This window comes from Eschscholzia californica, unplaced genomic scaffold (assembly GCF_041429995.1).
Source record: "Eschscholzia californica isolate CP2 unplaced genomic scaffold, dmEscCali1.0.p SCAF_3, whole genome shotgun sequence".
NCBI lineage: Eukaryota > Viridiplantae > Streptophyta > Magnoliopsida > Ranunculales > Papaveraceae > Eschscholzia > Eschscholzia californica.
This window is the reverse complement of record NW_028238420.1, coordinates 46,417,724-46,439,337: the sequence shown is the minus strand read 5'-3', so window position 1 is coordinate 46,439,337 and position 21,614 is coordinate 46,417,724. Positions and strand designations below refer to the sequence as shown.

General features: G+C 39.2%; 3 protein-coding genes and 1 pseudogene across 4 annotated transcripts; 3 read left to right on the top strand and 1 right to left on the bottom strand.

Annotated features, from left to right (window-relative positions):
• Positions 1-946: 946 nt before the first annotated feature.
• LOC147550909 (protection of telomeres protein 1a-like) lies at positions 947-5,457 on the top strand. Its single transcript, XM_086670770.1, has 10 exons — positions 947-1,236; positions 1,599-1,735; positions 2,884-3,073; positions 3,176-3,240; positions 3,368-3,456; positions 3,540-3,821; positions 3,897-3,973; positions 4,091-4,149; positions 4,349-4,498; positions 5,035-5,457. Exons 1-10 carry the CDS (start codon positions 1,032-1,034, stop codon positions 5,242-5,244), a joined length of 1,464 nt encoding a protein of 487 aa, XP_086526896.1. The 5' UTR covers positions 947-1,031; the 3' UTR covers positions 5,245-5,457.
• A 444-nt stretch (positions 5,458-5,901) lies between these two features.
• Positions 5,902-8,341, top strand: LOC147550908 (protein SULFUR DEFICIENCY-INDUCED 1-like). Its single transcript, XM_086671691.1, has 4 exons — positions 5,902-6,212; positions 6,845-7,057; positions 7,157-7,312; positions 7,765-8,341. Exons 1-4 carry the CDS (start codon positions 6,129-6,131, stop codon positions 8,254-8,256), a joined length of 945 nt encoding a protein of 314 aa, XP_086527817.1. The 5' UTR covers positions 5,902-6,128; the 3' UTR covers positions 8,257-8,341.
• Positions 8,342-16,374: 8,033 nt separating this feature from the next.
• LOC147550906 (F-box protein CPR1-like) lies at positions 16,375-20,505 on the top strand. Of its 2 annotated transcripts, XM_086672161.1 has the most exons (4): positions 16,375-16,714; positions 16,886-17,273; positions 17,411-18,593; positions 20,214-20,505. In XM_086672161.1, the coding sequence occupies exons 1-3, from the start codon at positions 16,655-16,657 to the stop codon at positions 18,571-18,573; spliced, it is 1,611 nt and encodes a 536-aa protein (XP_086528287.1). In that variant the 5' UTR covers positions 16,375-16,654; the 3' UTR covers positions 18,574-18,593; positions 20,214-20,505. The 2 variants fall into 2 exon arrangements, with proteins under 2 accessions (XP_086528287.1, XP_086528286.1); XM_086672160.1 differs by lacking the exon at positions 20,214-20,505 and having other exon boundaries at positions 17,411-18,763.
• On the bottom strand, positions 19,945-20,292 carry LOC147550907 (subtilisin-like protease SBT1.2 pseudogene; annotated as a pseudogene).
• Positions 20,506-21,614: the final 1,109 nt, after the last annotated feature.

Here is a 21,614-nt window from a genome sequence, read left to right as displayed (position 1 = left end):
TATTTATTCACAAAATAACTTATCTCAAGTTATTCTCCCAATTGTGTAATTAGTATTTGTCTATTTTATTTATTTATTTACTTTTTTTTTGTTGAAAGAAGTGTTTGTCTATTTGATTGACCCAAAGTTGAGTGGTGGCCAACGGGTCGTGTTGGCACGGAAACAGACCGACACAACCCGTTTACAAGGCAACACGACACGGCACGGAACGTCGCGTGCTGTGTCGCGTCGATCCGTCACGGGTCAAGCGGGTCGTGGCGGGTCTGGGATTTTAAGCTCCCAGACCCGTCAACCACGACACGTTAGGAACGGAAATACGACACGCCGCGGTCCATGGTGTTCCTAACCCGCCACACCACGCTCACCCGTTAGAAACGGGTACTTAATTTACAAAATATTACTGTTATTTTGTTGAAAGTAATTGTTAATTGACAAAATTAATAGTTAATAAAATTATTAAGTAATAAAATAAACATAGATTCTAAAGTTTAAACAAAGATCACAATGTTTGACTTAAAAATTATTTAGTGCTTTCTTTTGTTAAGTTTGGCAACAGTTGGTCCATTAGTCACGACCCGACACAGAAACGGCTGGGACCGCCACGAAAACGGCACGACAACGGCTGGGTCGTTACCGTGGGGCGTTTCTGTGCCAAGACCTTGTAGTCTAGACACGACACGGCACGGCACGACTCAAAGCCGTGTCTGGCGTGGCTGTGGCGTGTCTAACATGCCACGACTGTCAAACGGGCCGTGCCGCCACGGTACGGCCCGTTGGCCACCACAATGAGGGATCGAGTTATCTTGCAAGATCAATAGATGTTATGAAGTTTAAAAAGAAAAATTATCTTGCAAAAGTTATCATGTCAGAGTGCCATCCCCTCAATGGTTGCGAATCGACTTGTGCGTCATTCCTTATAAATGGACGGAGCCCCACAAGGAAAAAAAGGGCGGGAAGAAAAGGAGGGAATAATTGTAATTATATGAACTAATGAGGGTATTAAGATATTTAATTAAACTACACAGTTTTCTATGAACTCCCTCTATATAAAAGTTACTCTTCTTCTTCTCTGGACCAAGCACTTTTTAGGGTTTCATCGACAGAAAAAAATGAGTAATTTTGAAGACGATCACATATTTCTTCCTATAAAAGATGCAATTTTATCACTTAATCAGAAGGTTAATCTTATAGGAGTAGTAACTGAATTCGGTGTTCCTCATCAGAGCAAAGGAACTGGTAATTTATAAATATTTTTGAAACCCTCTTTTTTTTTTTCATTTCCATTCAAGCTTAGGGTTTTACCGTTTCATTTTCTATGGTATTTTAGGTATAATCTTGGTCTTGGTTCTTCCCTTTAAGATCTTAAAATGTAAATAGTTTGAACCCTAGAATAGAGATTAGTCCCATACTTTAGGGCATGCTAATCAGCCATTCTATCCAAACTAGAGGACACTACTACAAAATTTTTCTGACTTTGACTTGTTAGAAAAGCCACACTTTCAAATAACCTAGAAAAGTAGTAGAAATTTAGGGCATGCTAATAAGCCATTGATAGAAGTACTAATATTTTCGTCTATAAATTCCTTGTTTACCTGCAGATTGGGTATGCACATTGAAGATAATGGACGAATCACATCAGGGTTATGGCCTTGTGGTTATTGTTTTTGCAGAAAGTATGGAACAACTACCCCATATTAAATCAGCTGGAGATATTATTCGCCTTTCTCAAGTTGTGGTATGCACCAAAATCATCGTTTTTCGAAACAATATTTTCTTTGATAATTTGTTATGGCAGTAATAATATGCTTATAACCAGTAATTTGGATTTTCGTTAGTTGTGGGATTATGTGATTAAATGAGTATATGATATACATGTTATCTCATGCTTTAAGTTTTACTTGTTGACCAGATTATAGTTTTAATTCTTATGAGTTTATACTTTGCTGTTTTTGTAATTGAAAAATGGGTATTTTTTTCTTGTGGTTCTTGCTATGATGCTTGTAAGTGCTTAATAGTTGAAATGCTTCTCGAGGTTGTGTATATTGTAATCTTATGAGTGGTAGGTTTCTAGTTCCTGTTTATTCTGAATAGTTTGAAGTGCCTTTAGTCGGAACTAGTAACTCTTGGGGAAGGAAATTGAAACAAGACTACACGAGATACGACGATCCCTCATAGACGAACTTTTGAGTACAGAAACATAATGCATTTAATCTTGGAAGTTACAGATCCATAATGTTAGATTGCCTCACAAGGGTACATTAAAAGTGAAGATAGGAGGATGTGATAATTTAGGCATAAATAACATACGGTCTTCAATATATCATGCTCAGGATACATATATTCCAGATGACTTTATGACATTCACTGAACCGTCGAGTTAAAACTGATTTGGAGATGACATTTATATTGCAATTCCTTTTTACCGAGTAATTGAAAATCTGTCTCGTTGGAGGTAGGATAACATTTGACACCCCCTTGGTGCAGTTTCATTGTTTTGCTCTTTGGGTTCCCTACTTGTCGAAGAGTGAAGAAGAAAAGAGTTTGTTTTTCTTTGCTGTCCTTGTAAAGTTTTGTAAATAAGTTTAAGTTATAAAACTGAATTGTTTCTAATAGTATGGGATGCCTGATGACATTTAACAAAAATTGAATTTCACATGCAGATGTTACATAGTGATTTGAAGTCTTAGTAGCAACATAGCTTTGAACTTATAATAGTTGAATTCAGTATCTGGTGAAATGAGATTCTGTACTTGTATATGATATGTGTCTGATTAAATTTTCTATATCGAAAACGTAATACTTCTTTTCTGTTAGTTTTCCTTAATGTTGGCTGAAGTTCAATACGTGCTATTCTTGTTAAAATTTAACATGCACTATGTGCAGATGAAACTTTACAAAGAAGTGGTAACCGCAGTTTATAAGAAGAAGCTATCTTCATTTGCTTTGTTTGAAGGAAAGTCAAGTGAAGACTTAATGCCATATCAAGCTTCTTCAAACTTTTGCCTAACAGATCATGATAAGAAATTCACTGCACTTCTAAGAACGTGGATGCTCAATTCAGAACTTGATTCAGGTGTGCTTTTATGAATGCATCGAATATAATTACTTAACATTTTTTCTTAATTATATCAATTGTCCTTGGAAATATCAACTAAAATTGCTTTTATGACTTTAGGATCACACAAGTCCTTGTTGTTGAGAGAGATCAAGGAAGATCGTTGTTTTGACCTTGTCTGCAAGGTAACTTCTTTACAGCCGACTAGTTTCCGTGTTTACCATTTTGTTCTTGTTTGTACTGAAAGTGTCACGACAACTTATACGAACTGTTTCATTTACTTTGCTTGTTTCTTTTTTTGACCTTCAAAAGATTCTTCATGTTTCTGAAGTTTCTAATGATGTACGAATACTCTTTGTGTGGGATGGAACTGATGCTCCTCCAGTAAGTTGCCAATCAAGGTATGTAGTTGTTGACCCTTCACCGAAATCAAATCTAATTTGAGTATGTTTGTTAATAGGAAAAGTATATTTATGATCTTCAGGCTACAAGACGAAAAGGAGAATCCACTTCCATTGCAGGTGGAAGCATTACCTCTGGAAAGAGAGGTCTTATGTACATTTCCACCTGTGGGAACTGTCTTGAGGATCAAAATTGGTGAAACAAGTGATAAAATTGATCTTCGATTACCAGACAGTGGTTGTTGGGTTAAGTTTATTAACTTACAATGTAAAGTCTGCATGGGGCTCTGGTCCGGTGTATTCACATCGTTCACAAAACTTCACATTTTGTCCAATGAGGACATTGCCGTAAGGCATCTGCAAAGGTAATCAGTGTTTCTTTACAAGTTGTCACGAAAGACATTATATTATCGGCTTCAATGCTTACTATTATGCATCAGGGTTGCTGAGAACCGCTTATCTGCCAAGTGGGACCGAATGCCCTTTTCAGCCTTCCCTTGGCCTTCTCGTATTACAGGTTTTCATCTTATTCTTCTGTTAAGGATAATATTCTCTCTTCCTGTGCAGTTTTCTCGTGGTTTGCTACCACCTTAATATTTCATCTTAAGATGGTGTTCTGTTTTCTGTTTTTCAGCGACAGATCATGAACACGCGGCAATTAGAACACTTATGGATGTTCTTACTTATTCAGAGGTGACTCATAATTTCTCGTAAGCTGCATTTTGTTTCTTAATTATATTCAGGCCTCATAGAACTGACCCAGTTATACTTAACTTTGTTAAGATTCAAACAAATCCTTCTGTAGAACGGCCAATAACTTTCTTTAATTGTTTCATCCATGGGAGATACAGAAGGTTGCCTAGATTTAATCCAACTGTGTTATACATTACAGGTTACAGCCAATTTCAGATGTATCGTACGGGTTGTTGCAATTTGTCCCTGGCAGGTTGAGAGTTTCTTTTCTGATGGCAAATATTTGGTGAAATTGACACTTGAGGACCCGACTGCAAGAATCCGAGCTTATATATATGCTGAAGACGGGGTAAGGGCTATCTAATCTTTCAACTTAAAAAAATTATCTATGTAAAAATTGATGCTCCTTGTTAGTATCATTTTGCCGGGTTAGGCACTTGATACTTGTGTTGAAGGCTCGAATACCCTTGTCAGATACTCCAGCCACTTCAGTGTCCATAATGTGAGATTTTTATGTATGTCTTTTGTGAACTTGCACGTAATCTTTGACCTCAAAATATATTCCTTTAGGTCAAGGTCTTTCTGTAATTTAACAATGGTATACGAAAAGAATGAAATTCTAAACAGAAACAGAGCACAGATAAGAACTCGTATGCTTGTAGCTTTGGTACTGGCGTTTTCCACTTCGCTAGGCCGCCCTTCAAGCATGCGAGGTCAGGCTATGCCCTGCCTCAAGCTACTCGACACATGTTTGGGCAGGCTGATCGACACCATATCCACTCTGTGCTTATATTACATAGTTCAATTGTCTATAATCTTCACACCCACTTTTATATAAATCAGTCTTTCCCCATTTTAACTGGAGTTGTGTCAATTAATGACCAGGAAACGTTTTTCGGTGGTCACCCATCCATGGAAGTACTAAGGAGGAAGTGTAACAAACTTCTGGGGATTTCTGGAGATGATCACATGAACGAAGATGCTAGCAGAAACCCACCCTGGGTTCAGTGTTGTTTAAAGTCTTATTATCTTGTTAAAACCAACCCTTGGGCAACCAGAAAGTACCGAATTTTCGGCACCAGACTTCTTGGATGAAGAATTTGAAGATCACCAGTTCATCTGTTTTTTTGTAAATCATTGTGATATAATATGCAGAGGTCTTATTTTGTATGAAATCTGAACCTTTTAGCTCTAATGCTAAGTGTAAACAGATGATGCTTTGACCTCTCAACTTTTGAGTTCAATTCTTAACGGGGCAGGTTAGGCAACCTGGCTCAAGTAGGTCGAAGCAGGCCTTTGCTGTTTGAACCATTTTCTTATTATTCACTCGATGTTTAGACTGTTTTTTTGGAATGTAACTAAAATTTCTCTGGGGACCGAACTTGAGACCTTAGGGATCTTTGGAGTATATGTCAACACTTTAACCACTCAGACAACTAAGTGTAGTTACGTTCTTATCATTTCAAACTAGGGTTTGTTTCCTTGAACTTTGTTTCATGTACTGTACGTTTGTCTAAATTATTGGATGATATTAGATATTTTCAGGTCGAATTATGATGATAGGAACTTCATACCAATGATCTAATTTTGAACCTACCCATGATAATATGTATCATACATAAAACCAAAGAAAAAGTAAAAAACAAAAGGAGAATTGAAAACACAACAAATACAGATTGCCACGTGGAATTAATAAAATAAGTAAGAGAAAACAAATACTCGTATAGATATTAGTTGTCTTTTTATTGAAGTGTCAAAACCAATCCAAAAATGAATTTAGACATAATTCCATCCAAATTCATCTTCCCCTGTTTTCCTCTATCTAATATTCTCCTTTTCCCCTGTATTTCATCAACTAAACTCCTCATGGTTTTCGTTTCTCTCAAAAAGGAAACAAACCCATTTGTAGAGAGAGGGAGAGAAAGAAACAACAACAATAAAAACCCTAGAGAGAGAAAGTAAAGAGAGAGAGAGAGAAGATGAGTCAAAGAAAGGATGAATTTCATGTAATTCACAAAGTCCCAACTGGTGATAGCCCTTATGTTAGAGCTAAACATGTTCAGGTTTTCCCCTCAATTCTCTAATTTGTTATTCAATTATCCTTAATTTAATGTTCTTATCACTAATTCAATTCAGATTAGTGATTTAATTGATAGAAATTATTTGAATTTTAGTTATCTTTGATTTATTTCTAATCATGAAGTAATCTTAATAAATTAAGATCTGAATTTTGTTAATTCAGATCTGAAATTAACTGTATTCGATTGAAAATGCTGGAAGTAGATTGAAATTATTGATTTGGAAGTAATATTGATCTTTTTATAGACAGTTTTGCTGTTAGGATTATCTGATTTTTCTCCCACACCATAAATAGTTAAAATTGTTAAAGAAATCCAACGGTGGAAAATCATTCAATCAAAACTGGTAGAGTTGACTTGAATGGGGTGAAATTTGATGAAAAGTGACAATTTTTAAGTGTCAATATTAAACCCATAAAACTAAATATATTTTTTTTGAAAAATCGACTACAATCCACGTTAGTCGTTACAAGGCATTGATACATCATGAATAAATAAATTATTGTCGTGTTCCTGTTAAAATTTTGTATTCGTGTTAGGAAATTTTGTCTTTTATTTTTTTTCAATTAAAAATCCGACTAATATTTGTGAATTTTTATGTATATAAAATTGATTAGTTGGTGGAGAAAGATGCAGAAGCAGCAATAGTTTTGTTTTGGAAAGCTATAAACGCAGGAGATAGAGTAGATAGTGCTTTAAAAGACATGGCAGTAGTAATGAAGCAACAAGATAGAGCCGAAGAAGCCATTGAAGCTATTAAGTCATTTCGGGACCGTTGCTCCAAACAAGCTCAAGAATCTCTTGACAATGTTCTCATTGATTTGTATAAGGTATTAACTAATCTTTCGTTGAACAACTAGACGTGATCGTTCTTATCTTAATAATGATTAATGATTCAAATATGATCCGTCGATGATTTTTGTTTGCAGAAATGTGGGAAAACAGAGGAACAAATAGAATTGCTAAAGCAGAAATTAAGGATGATATACCAAGGAGAAGCTTTCAATGGGAAGCCCACTAAGACAGCCCGTTCGCATGGGAAGAAGTTTCAGGTTTCGGTCAAGCAAGAGACTTCTCGGATACTTGTAAGTACTTTTTTTTTTGCATTAATTATCAATCTAGTTAATTTTTTTACATATGTGAAATTGGAGGCTAATATCATGAGAAAGTAGTTTGGTTAGTATGACTCTTAACTTTCTTGCTCGGGCGTGGGTGCCCTTAATGGGGAGGTGATACCCGACACAGGAAGCATGATCTTACGACACTCTTTGCCTCAAACCCACCACATCCTTCAACAAGATGAGAATGGCATGGGAGATCCAAACTGTGCCTGCTCCGTTCACATCCCCATATTATGTACCGGAGCCGCCACTGAGGTTTGAGTCTCGGGAGTTAAACTTTTAGGGTTTTGTCAAGTGGGTTTGGGAACACGCCACACTCACTTTGTTTGTAGGAATAAAATGTTCAATCTTAGCCTAGTTTGCTTGGTTTATAGCAGGGGCCAAGGCCTAAGTCTTTGAAACATTTCTAAATGCAGGGAAATCTTGGGTGGGCTTATATGCAGCAAGAAAATTACATAGCTGCAGAGGTTGTGTATAAGAAGGCCCAAATGATAGATCCAGATGGTAACAAGGCCTGCAACTTGAGTCTCTGCTTAATAAGACTGGGCCGGTACGACGAAGCCCGATGGATCCTCGAAGATGTTTTACATGGTAGAGTAGGATCGTCGTCGTCAACAACCGATGACTCTAAGGGGAAAAACCGAGCCGAAGAGATGCTTAATCAATTTGATGAACTTGGATATCTTAATCAACAGTCATGGGAGTCGTCTACGACAACGTCATCATCATCGCCACCACAGTCACCACCATCACCGCCCCCATTGTTACCTAGACTAGAAGAAACATTTACAGAAGAATTGGACAAGCTCATGATGATAAATAGCAATGAGTGGTTTCCCACTTATAGGTCTTATAGAAGAAGACTACCCATATTTGAGGAGATACTTCAAGATCAATTAACTTGTTAATAACAATCTGTGAATTAGTAGTTATTGTGCTAGTAGTCTCTCGTTGTGAAATGGGGTGTTTGAAATTTAAAGGAGATTTTGATAATCTGTAAATGTCTGTACATCACTTTACATATTTTATTATTACAAATTGAGAAGCCTACACTATTCAAGGGGAATAGTATCTAACGAAAACTGTATCCTAAGAGGGATGTCCTACCACTACTCCAAAAGGTGGTGGACTCGAATCATGGGCGGGTCTCAGTGGAGACTATCCCTGGTTGTAGCCAGGGATAGAATTTGCAAAGTGCCTCACAAGGTATAAGCAACTAGTAAGGCAGCCAGGGATATACTATATTAAATGCCTCACAAGTTATGGACAACTAGCAGGAAATAGGATAGTGGTAAAGCATTTACCCCACACACTTGAGGTTCCGGCTTCAAATCCTCCTCGAAGCACTTTATATGAATACTTTTTCCCCTCCCTCAGTAATACTTCGAGCGCACTCGTTAATTCTCTTCGACCATGACCATGGTTAATAAAAGTTTGAACTTTCTAAATTATCGTCTTGCCTTTAAAGAAAAACCATTAGGGTATACGTTCATTGGTTAACATGGTTAACTAATTGTAAGTACATTAAAATTTGCGTCTTTCTAACAATAGTTCTATGGACAAAATTTTCTTTTCTACATTTTGTTTTATTGCAATTTTAGGCTAGCCAGGTGTGATTTCGAATCCTAGCTCCGCCCTTGACTCGAACTCGATTCTTAATCTCCCCTCGCCCACAAAGCAATGCCTCAACCAATGAACCAAGCTCTGACTAATGTCAACTATGCATACAATTAGATATATATAAGTATGGACTCGTTGTAGAGGGACTCAAGCTTATTATGTCCTCGTATTCAAAGCCGCCCTTCCACATTTCAACTTGAGTTTTAACCACTAAGCTAAAAACTTCTTTTTATTATTTTAGGGTAATTTCCCAAATAGCCCCCAATTTTATGACCAGCTTCCTCCCTAGCCCCCTTACTTTACCAAAAAATACCCAGATAGCCCCCTTTTTCAGTTACCGTTATAACACCGTTAACTAGTCATCACCTTCTCTCTTCCATCTCATCACCTCGCTCTGCCACTTCACCTTCTCATCTTAGAGTAATTTCCGTCGATGATTTTTGATAAAGTAGGGGCTAGGCAGGAAGTGGCAGAGAGAGGTGATGAGATGGAGGAGAGAGAAAAGATGACTGGTTAACGGTGTTATAACGGTAATTAAAAAACTGGGCCATCTGAGTATTTTTGGTAAAGTAAGGGGCTAGGCAGGAAGCTGGTCGCAAAGTTGGGGCTGTTAGTCGGCCGGCGGCCTTCGCCGGTGAAGATGATGAGGTGGCGAGAAGATAAGGTGGCAGAGAAAGGTGATGAGATAGAGGAGAGAGAAGTGATGACTAGTTAACAGAGTTATCACGGTAACTGAAAAAGTGAGTCATCTAGGTATTTTTGATAAAGCAGACGGTCATAAAGTTGGGGACTATTTGAGTAACCCATTATTTTAATACATTAGAACAAATATATTATATTATATATACATCAAAACGTGTATATTATGCTATATACACATATCCTCAACAAAAAAAAAAAAAAAAAAAAATGTTATATACACATATAACACATATATTATATCACAACATATATCAACCATGATGTTATGTGATAAAGCATTGAATTCATTCTTCTTTGAGTAAATAAGTTTTCAACCAGAAAATCCCAAAAAAGAAGAAGATGGTTTTAACATAACTTTCAATTGATCAAACACTCATAGTGATTAATAGTAAGTAAATCAACCTCGACTGAAGTAGAAGAGGGAGCCATGAAGGAGCCTCCTCACGGTAAGGAATACACCTTAAGAGAAGAGGGAGAGTTAGGAGAGGGTCGTTCCTTTTTGGCTGCAAATCGACTAGCAACTGAAGATGGAAAAGATGAGATGATAGAAGGGGATTCGGCTGCAGCTAATGGTGGAGAAGGAGACACGAACAGACCATCTGGGTTACTGGAAAAACAACTGACTACTAACAATGAACCATCCAATGATCTTGGTTCAGTTGGTATTCGGTTCTGTGCTACATCAAATCTGGAAAATAAAGGTTTACGCTTTGCCGGAAAACATAGACCTGGTGTTGTTCGTGTAGAAGAAACAAAGTCTGTTCGCGACAAAAGGAATGATCGGGGAACAAACCCAATGGCAGATTCAATTAGAAACAACTTGCTAGCAGGTGTCCTTCGTAACCCTAACTCTAGTATTACTGCAAATACAACAGTTTTCGAAGATCAGCAGCTACCGGAATTACAAAGAATTCAGACCGAACAGATTAGGGTTCCGGCTGAAACTAGGGTTCCGAGTGGTACTCAGTTCACGGGCCTTGGGCTAACAGGTCAGAGTGCGCCGACTGCAAACCCAGGTGGTGTGAATAACCCTCCTGTTTGGTCCAATCTGTTCTCACGTCCAACAACAACAACTCAAGCAAAATTGAGGTATGTTCCTCCAACCAAAAAGAATGATCGATTTGTAGCAAAACTCAAAGTATCAGATTTTGCTAACGAAATTAAGTCATTCGAGGACATTCTCATTGGTGGTTTTGTTGGTGAAAGATTGCCCTACGGGTTAGTTCAAAGTGTTTTGCTGAAGAAATGGAATCCGAAGGGTAGTATGAAGCTAACAGTGCATGGTACTTCGGCTTACGTCATTCACTTCACTTCCCCCGAAGATAGAAGACGTGCAATGGAATTTGAACCTATTTTCATTGCCGGAGGGCTTTTTGTGGTAAGACCATGGCGGTTTAATGTCGAAAAGGAGCTCCAAGAAATGAGGAAAATCCCAGTATGGGTTAACCTACGTAATATACCCCTCCTTTTCTGGAATCCGGATGGAATTTCAAATATTGCTAGTGTTCTGGGTACCCCTTTAATGCAGGATAGTCGTACGGAATCAAAAGAGCGAATGGCCTTCGCTCGTGTATGTGTGGAAGTTGGAGCTGATCAAGAATTACCCGATGAAATATACATTGAAGTTGAAGATGGAGAACTAGAACATATAGTTCAGGTTCAAGTAGAGTACTCTTGGAAACCGACTAAGTGTGGGGTTTGTTGTGTTTTTGGACATGATGAGGTGATATGCCCGAAACAACCGAAAACTAATGTAGCCACAAGTGCTGCTGTTCGGGGTCAGTCCAAACCTATTGAAAACATAATGGGAGTTACTAGTTCCAAGATTCGATCAGGTTCGAGGTCACAAGGTACACAATGCAACCCAAATGCAAATGGGCGACAAGAAGGTAACCAATCTGAATGGAGGAACAACATAAGCCGAAGAAGTGGGGGACGGAAGAGACCAGCAATAGCTAATACTCGGGATTCAGGTCCAAATAGCATGGATGAAAACCGAGAAATAGAAGAAGGTTGGTCAGTAGTCAAGTCGAAATCTAATACGTTTAGTGTTGGAATAGGTCACTCGGAAAAACACAACCAGCAACGTAGGAAGATAGCAAAGAGAAACGACTTGTTACATGGGAAACCATTGCAGCAAAACCTACTTGCAGGTAATTCTTTTTCGGCTTTATCTCAATCCGATGATTTTCATATTGATTCTTTTAATCGTGAACAAGGAGAGGAAGACTCGGAAATGGACCCTAATTGTCATGAGGGCAACGTATTAGGGGATAAATCCCTAACTGATCATACCCCTATGTTGCTAAATTCGGGACAAGAGAACTGTCTAGAGACCTCTGAGGAGGTCGGAATTAACCCTCAATAGTTATTTAATGATAAATCTTGCATGTTGGAACGTGAGAGGACTTAATGACGCTCTCCGTACGAAGAGTGTACGTGATTTTGTGAGACTGAATAAAATCAATTTGTGTGGATTGTTAGAAACTCATGTCCAGGAGGTTAATAAGACTCGTATTCAGCGAAGTCTTAATTCCAACTGGTCTTTTATTGATAACTATGTGGTAGTGCCCGGTGGACGGATTTGGATTGGATGGGACCCGAGTAGGGTTGCTTTCAATGTGTCCTACGTAGGAGGGCAAGTTATTGCAGGTGACGTTCGGTTTCCAGATGGTTCGGGCTTTCATTTGGCAGTGGTGTATGGTAGTAATAACACTGTTCATCGCCGGGAGCTTTGGAGGGACCTTGAGTTTCTCATGCTGGGTTCTGAGGCTCCATGGCTAGTGCTAGGTGACTTTAATACCACGATGCTGGCTAATGAGAAGATAGGTGGTAATAGCTCACCATCTCAAGGCTCCAACGAGATGTTCGACTGCGTTACCGATTTGGGACTGTTCGATTGCCCGTTTACAGGTTGTTTCTATACATGGTCTAACAGGCAGATGGGAGTTGCTAATGTCAGTTCCAAGATTGATCGGGCTCTTATTAACAGTAGTTGGTTGACCTGCTTTCCTCTAGCTAAAGCAGATTTTCCACCGCCTGGGGACTCAGATCACTCTCCTATAATTATACCGCTTGCTGCAACCAACATACACCGGCGTACTCCGTTTCGGTTCTTCAATGCCTGGACGGAGGATCCTACGTTTCGAGCTCTTGTTGCTGATGTATGGAAGGTGTCAGTGCGGGGTAATCCGATGTTTCGTATGGTGACAAAACTCAAAGCTTTGAAGGCTCGGTTGAATGAATGGAAGAAAGATCGGTTCAATGGGGTGACGAACCAGGTAACCATTAACCGGAATTTTTTACATTCAGTGCAGGTTCGATTGCAGGGAGACCCAGCAAACCCAGGTTTACGGAGGCAAGAGAGAGTAGCTACTGAAAACTATAGTAACGTTGTACGGGCTGAAACAGCAATGCTCCGACAACGTGCTAAAGTTGACTGGCTCACACTCGATGACAGCAATACAGCTTATTTCCACAACTCTATTAAGGAGCGGAAGTCTCGGAACGCAATCACTCGACTTACCAGAGAGGATGGTTCGGTGGCTGAGGATCCAGTGGCAATAGCTAATATGTGTGTGGATTTCTATCGGGACTTATTCGGTCGAGAGGATGAGGATAATGAAGCATTAGATCACATATCTAATGTGGAGTTCTCACGCCCGCTGACGGAAGCTGAAGGAACTTTTCTTACTATGAGGGTGACTAGAGATGAAATATATGATGCTTTGCAAACTATTGGTTCTGATCGATCGCCGGGGCCGGATGGATTCTCTTCCCACTTTTTTAAGGCGTGTTGGTCGATTGTGGGAGATGACTTTGTGGAGGCTATTCAGAATTTCTTCAGCTCTGGAAAACTTCTCAAAGAGGTAAATTCTACTTTTGTGACTCTTATTCCTAAAATCGATAATGCTTCTTCAGTTTCAGATTTTAGACCTATATCTTGTTGTAATGTGTTGTATAAATGCATTACCAAGATACTCACTATTCGACTGAAGGGAGTTATTTATTCGATGATCAGTCCGAACCAGTCAGCCTTTATTTCTGGTCGTACCATCCAGGACAACATCATGCTAGCCCATGAGATTGTCCGGAATTACCATCGACCCACTGGTCCAGCTCGGTGTACGGTTAAGATTGACCTTAAGAAGGCGTATGACACAGTCCGTTGGTCTTCACTATTCTCAGTCCTTGGTAGGTTCCATTTTCCAAGGATATTTATAGAATGGATACGGGCTTGTGTTACTACGTCTAAGTTCTCTATATTGGTCAATGGTGAAGCCCATGGTTATTTTGATGGGAAACGGGGTTTACGGCAAGGATGTCCGATATCTCCATATTTGTTTGTTTTAATGATGGAGTTATTCGCGGTTCTTATTGATCGTGAGGAAAGGGCAGGTCGGTTTCTGCTACACCCTCAGTGTCTAGTCCCGAAGGTTACTCACCTATGTTTTGCAGACGACCTTATGGTCTTCTTTCGAGGAGACACGGGTTCGGCTCAATCTCTAAAAGGTGTGCTAACTGGTTTTCATCGGGCGACGGGGTTGCAGGCCAACGTGCTCAAGAGCACCATCTTCTTTGCTGGTCTTTCGACTCAAGGTCAGAGGGATATTACTACCATCCTGGAATTTGGTACTGGTTCTCTGCCTATTCGATACCTGGGATTGCCCCTTATATCTTCTCGTCTTACCTATAATCACTGCATCCCGCTAATCGATAAAATCAAGGGACGAATCCAGTCTTGGAAGAGTCGTTTTTTATCGTTTGCGGGACGTGTTCTTCTCATTAAGGTGGTTTTGAATAGCATGTTATTATATTGGGCAGCGGTGTTTGTTATTCCCAAAAGAGTTATGAACGACATCAACTCCATCTTTAGTAAGTTTCTTTGGTCGGGTGCTGATATGGGGTGTAAGAAAGCTCCCATTGGCTGGGAAAACTTATGTTACCCAACTGACGAAGGAGGGCTTGGATTTCGCAATATCGAGAAGCTTTTCGAGGCGTCAAATCTGCAACACATATGGGATTTGGTTAGTGGTAAGCCGACCCTGTGGGCCGATTGGGTGAGAAGTAATCTTATCAAAGACCAGCACTTCTGGACTCTTTCAGCTCCGAGTAATAGTTCATGGTGTTGGCGTCGGATTCTAGGCAGCAGGCCAACGGCCCGGCGACTTATTGGTACTTCTTTGGGAGACGGTCGTGATACCAAATTCTGGACTGATTTGTGGCATCCTCGCGAGCTTCTCTTTGATGCATTTAAAGAGGGGTATAGATATAACTCTCACCTACATTTAGAGGTAAGAGTCTCTCAGTTTATTTGGCAGTCAGACTGGGTTTTCCCAACTCGTACTGCAGCTTTGTTAGGGACTATCGCGGTCGAGGCAAGAGATGTGGTGGTAGATAGTACCCTCAAAGATGAGGTGGTCTGGATGCCCAGCCAGAATGGAGAGTTTACTCTCAAAGAGACGTATGAAGTAATCCGACCTAGAGGAACTCGATTGAGCTGGACTCCCTTAGTATGGTCACCGGGTGGTATACCCAAACATTGCTTCATCACGTGGCTTGCCTGTCGAAGACGCCTCAAAACCAGATCGCTACTGGCTAGTTGGGGTATGAATATAGACACTACATGTGTATTCTGTGGGGGAAATGAAGAAACGGATTTTCACTTATTCTTTGGTTGTTCGGCCACAAAGATTATATGGGAATCGCTATTACTCAAGATGGGATTTCAGAGAGTATGTGCTGCTGATTGGGAAGAGGAGCTACAGTGGTGTATTAATCACTTTGGTGGGATTTCTATTGCTGCCCGAGTGGGTCGTATGCTTCTAAATGCCTATGTCTATCATATTTGGAAGGAGCGGAATAATAGGATATTTAGAAGTAATGTGATGTCACCGGGAATGATTATACACACTATTTGTGATGAAGTGAGGATCAAGCTGAATACCGTAACCAAACGGTTTGAAGATACAGAGGAGAATCGAAGAACCATCAATCGCTGGAATCTTACAATCCTTCTCCAAAAGCCGATTTATATCTCATGTAAATGGACTCGGCCGACGGCGGGGAGATACATGATTAACACGGATGGTGCACTCAACGAGGTGGAGGCGGGGTATGGAGCCATTATTCGAGACTCGGAGGGGACTGTTGTGAGAGCAGCCACAGGTCAGGTTGATAGACAGACTATCTTCATACACGAGCTACAGGGTGTTGAGTTGGGATTGGAGTTAGCACTCAATGCCGGATTGCAGGAAGTTGAACTTGGTCTTGACTCGATGAATATCAAGTTACTTCTAGCAAAACCACATCAGAAATTACCATGGAGGGCGAGGCGTCTGTGGAAGAGAGTTCAGAGGCTTCAGAGTCAATTCCGGAGTTTTCGGGTTTTTCATGTCTATAGAGAAGCCAATCAGGCTGCTGATTTCCTGTCGAAGATGAAGCTCGGACCGGGGGTAACCCACTTGAATATTAGTCAACTTCCAGTGGAATTAGTCAATATTGTTAATGCGGACTCCAGAGGAACAGTGAGAATGAGGAAAGGGTGGGGCTAATGATATGATGTAATTTGATTTCTTTGATATTTTTTGATTTCTTTTTCTTTGTATCCGTTTCGGGCTTCTCCCGCTTATCATATTCAAAAAAAAAAAAAACCATGATGTTATACCTGGCATATCTCCCCACTGAATTCCGACCGGCCTGTTGATGTGTCGGGCACAGATTCAGCCGCGAGGTGTGCCACGCATAGCATGTTTTTCCTACATATATCTCTCCTATCTCTATTTCCCATCTCTGCCAAAAAATCGATCTTTCTCTCTCTTCTCCATCAAAACCAAAACCAAAAAATCGATCTTTCCCTTTCCTATCTCTACAAGTAACAAATACTACTAGTACTACTATTCATATCCTCTTTTTATCAGGAGGGAGGGAGGGAGGGAGGGAGCATCTAGATTAGGTTTAATTGAGAAAGCAAAGAAGTATCTAATGAGGACGACAACGCCGACGGCGTCTATTTCCACATTCATAACCTACATGAACGAACAGGTAACTAAATTTAATTTCTTCCTTTTTTTTCCACTTGATTACCAATTTCCCTCTCTCTCTCTCTCTCTCTCTCTCTCTCTCTCTCTCTCTCTCTCTCTAATAATAAGTTGCCGATTATGATTAATTTGGTGTGTTTGATTATTAATCCCTACTTACTCAAACAATTAATAGGACGAGGCCGAGGCCGAGGGGAATCATATAATAGGTTTTTTTGGTATAGTCACCGTCGCCGACGATGATGATGATGACACTACTACTACTACTACTACTAGGCCTAGGGGGGTTAATGTTGATGATGATGATGAGGTAATTCCATTTCCACCACCATTGAATGTCTTGGCTTTGAGTTTCACTAACGCCGCAAGAGCTAGGATCGAAAAAGCAGGTGGAAAATGCCTAAGTTTTCATCAGCTTCCTCTCACCTTCCAGAAACAGTTTTTATTTACCTTCCCCAAACACCATGATACAATGTTTATCTTCAAACCCAACAACAACAACAATATTAGTAGTAGTAGTAACCAAACAACCATGAGGAATGTCGGAAGGAGTATACAAGGAGGTACTAGCAGCCAGCTAGGGTTTATTATACTACTCATATTCTATTCTATAATACATACTTTATTCTTCTCCCATCCCATGATTTGATTATCTATCTATAACTAGTTTTTTTTATCTCTTTCTCTTTTTTTTTTGCAGAATATTACTACCGTATCGCAACAATGACAGGACTGGTCATGGACAACGACGATCTCCTCTGTGAAATCCTCGTAAGACTGTCTGCAAAAACATTAGGACAATTAAAAGTTATCAACAAAAGATGGTACTCTTTCATCTCTCATCCTTCCTTTGTAAATAAACACACTAGTCTTCAAACAACTCGAGGTCATTCTACTTTTATTTCCCAATCATCTGAACGTCTTACCACTCTGTTATCTTTTGATTGCCCTTCACCCAATCTCCTTAGTGAAACCACCTTTACCCTAAGCTTACTTGATAACTACGGTAGACCAACCATTGTTCCTCGACCATTTTTTAATGCTAGTGGTCGTGGCCTTCTTATTGTTCAGACCCGATACACCGGTTTCATCTGCAACCCTTTAACCAAGAAAAGTAAATGTATTCCATCTCCCTACAGAATCTTATTTCCTCATTACGGAATGATCTTCCATGGGTCAACTTCCTCCGGCCAGTATGACTATAATAATCACTACACTCTGGTTTGTTTGCTTCAAGGTTACAAGGCTTTTAAATTCATGATTTTTTTGCCAAAGAAAAACCGTTGGAGAGACTCTAACAAGTCTCCGAGGATAAAATTTGGTACTAACGGCTTGAAAAGAGATTCTATATGTAGAGAAATTATTCCTGTTAGTAATCGAGGGATTATACATTGGTTAACTCGTGAGGGATATATTATTGCATTCGATGTGGATAAAGAAGAGAATAGGATGATTGAAATACCAAAGAGCGTAACGACGTTTGAAGTGGACAGAGATTGGTGTAATTGGACTTGGCTCGGAGTTTTAGAAGATGAAGTTATTCTTGTAGTGGTTACCTCTAAACATGAAATAGTAACTTGGGTACTCCATGATTATGAAAACAACAAGTGGAAAATTAAGAGAAAAGATGTCATAAATCCTGGGGGTGTCCCCATAGTTTATATTAGACCATTGTTCTTTGATGGTCAGAGATTTTTGTTAAACATCTTAACCAACATCCCCTACAAGATAGGGTACTATGTACATCTTCGGATGGAACATGATGTCCGAACTGGTGTTTCAAAACCTTTACTTTCCGAAGGTACATCTTGTGCAGGTTCTTTACTGTGTGTTCCTATTACAAGCACTCTTACTGAGGTTTAGAGGGACAACTGAAATTTTAGGTATTTACTTTTGGTTAAAAATCAATTTTATTTTTTTTATTTTACTGGGTACAGTATTTAATTATGAATTGCACAATAGTTTCCTTTTTTCCCTTGTGGAACTGTACCTCTTTGAAGTTTTATGGATTATTGTCAATTATATATATAAGCAACATAGAAGTGTTACAAGTTATCGAAGAACTAGCTGCAAGAATAAGCGGAGAGAAGTTTTTCAGATATTAGCTCATTTCAAAAGTTCAAGGAAAATGTTTTTGAAAAACTAGTAGTATTGATTGATTCACCTCTCACTTATTTCAAAATCTATATGTATCTTGAACTACACATTACTCTTCTATTTTACTTTAATGTGTTGTTAGGTCTACTTCTATATCGCTATGCAGTCTCATTTGATGATATACAATGGGAAGGTCTTTTCCGAGTTCAATATTCAAACCATCAGATTTCCATGTAATATTGAAGCTATTTCGAAGATGGTGAAGTCCTTCTGTTTACAAAGTTATTTGGGTTTTGAAACTCAAAGGTGTAAAATATGAATACATTTGTCTTCTAGCATAGATAGAGAGGAAGAGAGGGTGGAAAAAGAGAAACCTAGAGAGTGTCAAAGTTCGAATAAGAGAGGTCAAAGAAGAAGAAAGGAGGAAGAGGGAGTTAGACTTAATAAGGTTATATTAGTTTGATTTTTTTTCCTGATTCACCGTTGAAGCTTGAAAAGAGAAGTTTTCTGCTCTTCCCAAAAGTTTGAGGGAGAAGGTTTTTACCGATTGGTACACCACCTCTTACTGTATCCTAACAATGACAAGAGCGTTCGTGGACAACCTAAACGACGACCTCCCTTGTCAAATCCTGATAAGACTGCCTGCAAAAACATTAGGTCGACTAAAAGTTATCAACAAAAGATGCTACTCCTTCATCTCTCATCCTTCTTTTGTCACCAAACACACTACTAGTCTTCAAACACACTAGTCTTCAAACACCTCGTGATGCTTCTAGTTTTCTTTCGGAAACATGTATTTTATTTTCGAAAACATTTGGTGATAATATCACTTTGTCATCTTTCGACCGCCCTTCACCTAATCTCCTTAGTGAAATCACCTTTACTCTAGGTTTACCACCTATTAAGTATAATAGTATTTCATCTTTCTTACATTATTTAGCGTGTGTTCCTATTATAAACATAAGACCTGCAGCAAATGTTTTGGTTTAACTCTAATCTTCACTACTTCAGGTGCGTTTATCTCCACTAAGTATGTCGAATTAGGATAACCCACATTTGTTAATCGCCTTTGTAGCATAGTTCTCATCCTCCCGTTTCCGAAAATCACAGTCATGGTGGATAGTTGAGGCTAAAACCTCAGTGTTTCTTAATAATCTCATGGCAATTAACACTATGATGACTAATTGTGAAAATTTCTGATCTTGCGTATCCAAGAACACGGAGATGAGTTATATATATATTCTTGTCAGGCCTTGTATCATAAACCAACACAGGATTTATTGCTCTTTCTGGGTTTACTTGTCTAGCTCCCGTTGCAAAAAGTTCGACTGGTTTCGGCCCTTCTGCTCCATCTATGAGGGGCTTACGATAATTATCAATGAATGCAGCTGTTGTCATGATTGCAGATTTAACAGCAGCTAGGCTCCACGAAGGGTGGATTGCTCGCACCAGAGCAAGAATTCCGCTGACACGAGGACATGCCATGGAAGTTCGTGATAAGATGGTAAAATTCACTTTTCTAGAATCTTCTGGAAGTCTCACTCGGACCCAAATTCTGAGGCCAAGCAGCTATTATACTCGCAACATCTTGAGGTGCTCTAAATTGAAGGATTTGTCAAACTAGGTCATCTTGATGAGAACAAAACAACTTCAAGTGCTCTAAATTTGCAGATAATTGTGCCTTTAAATTCAATTCCAGCATTGGGTCTTCTAGTAGACTTTATATAGTTCTTCAATCGAACAACTTATGGTAGACATGACCAGGACCGACCCTAAGTTGCGGTGGGCCTAAAGCGAACTATGCTATTGAGGCCCTTTAAAGAATTTATAAGAAATTTTTAGGGGGATGGGTTTTAGGTCCAAAATCACATGGTCAATGATTTTGGAGCCCAAAGATAATATTAAATAGAAAATAACTCCATTAGAAGTAATTTACATGTCTAACTCTCTTTCACTACTACTACCTAACCTATCACAGGTTAAATAAAATTACCTATATTTTTTTTTTATCAAAACCATAATTTCATTCATTAGTGAACATCACAAATTACATGGTAGAATTCTTATTCCTCTCCTCCGAAAACCTTATTTTGATCCAAACAAAACGATATAGATAGAAGAATCACCTACTAAAAAGGTGTGGAAGCATTCCATAACCTTGGTTTTAAGTTTTTTTTTTTTAATATAAGGTGCTGTTTGTTTTTTTAGTTGTGTCTGAATCTGAATTGGCTGAATCTGAATTGGCTGAACTGAATTGGCTGAATCTGAATTGACTGAATTGTTTTACTAATTGGATGTCTGTTTTCTAAATCTGAATCAGTATGTCTGAATAAAAAAATTGACCATTTTATCCCTCACTAATATAATTAAACCAAACAAGCCCCAAAGCCTTTCAAAAAAACAAACAGACATTTAACGTGGGCATAAAAGTGGTAGGTAGTAAAAACTAGGGTTTTTTATTTTTTCCTCTGCTCTCCCTCTTCTTGCCGTCTTGCCCTCTTGCCGGAAGTCTCTCTCCGACGAATATATTATCTTGATCTCTCTCTCCCTCTCTAACCGATGGCAGCTCTCACCGAATCTCTCTCCCTCTAACCGATGAAAAGATCTCGCTGATTCTTTCTCTCACGATGGAGAGAACTCTCACCGGATCTGTCTCTTTCTTTTCTCCCTCTTTCTCTCTCTATGCAAAGATCGGAAAAGCTAAACCCTCGCAGATCCGGCGAGGGTTTCAAAGAAAATGGTTTAGTGACCCTCGCCAGATCTGACGAGGGTTCGAACAAGACGAACCTCTTTAGATCCGGCGAGGG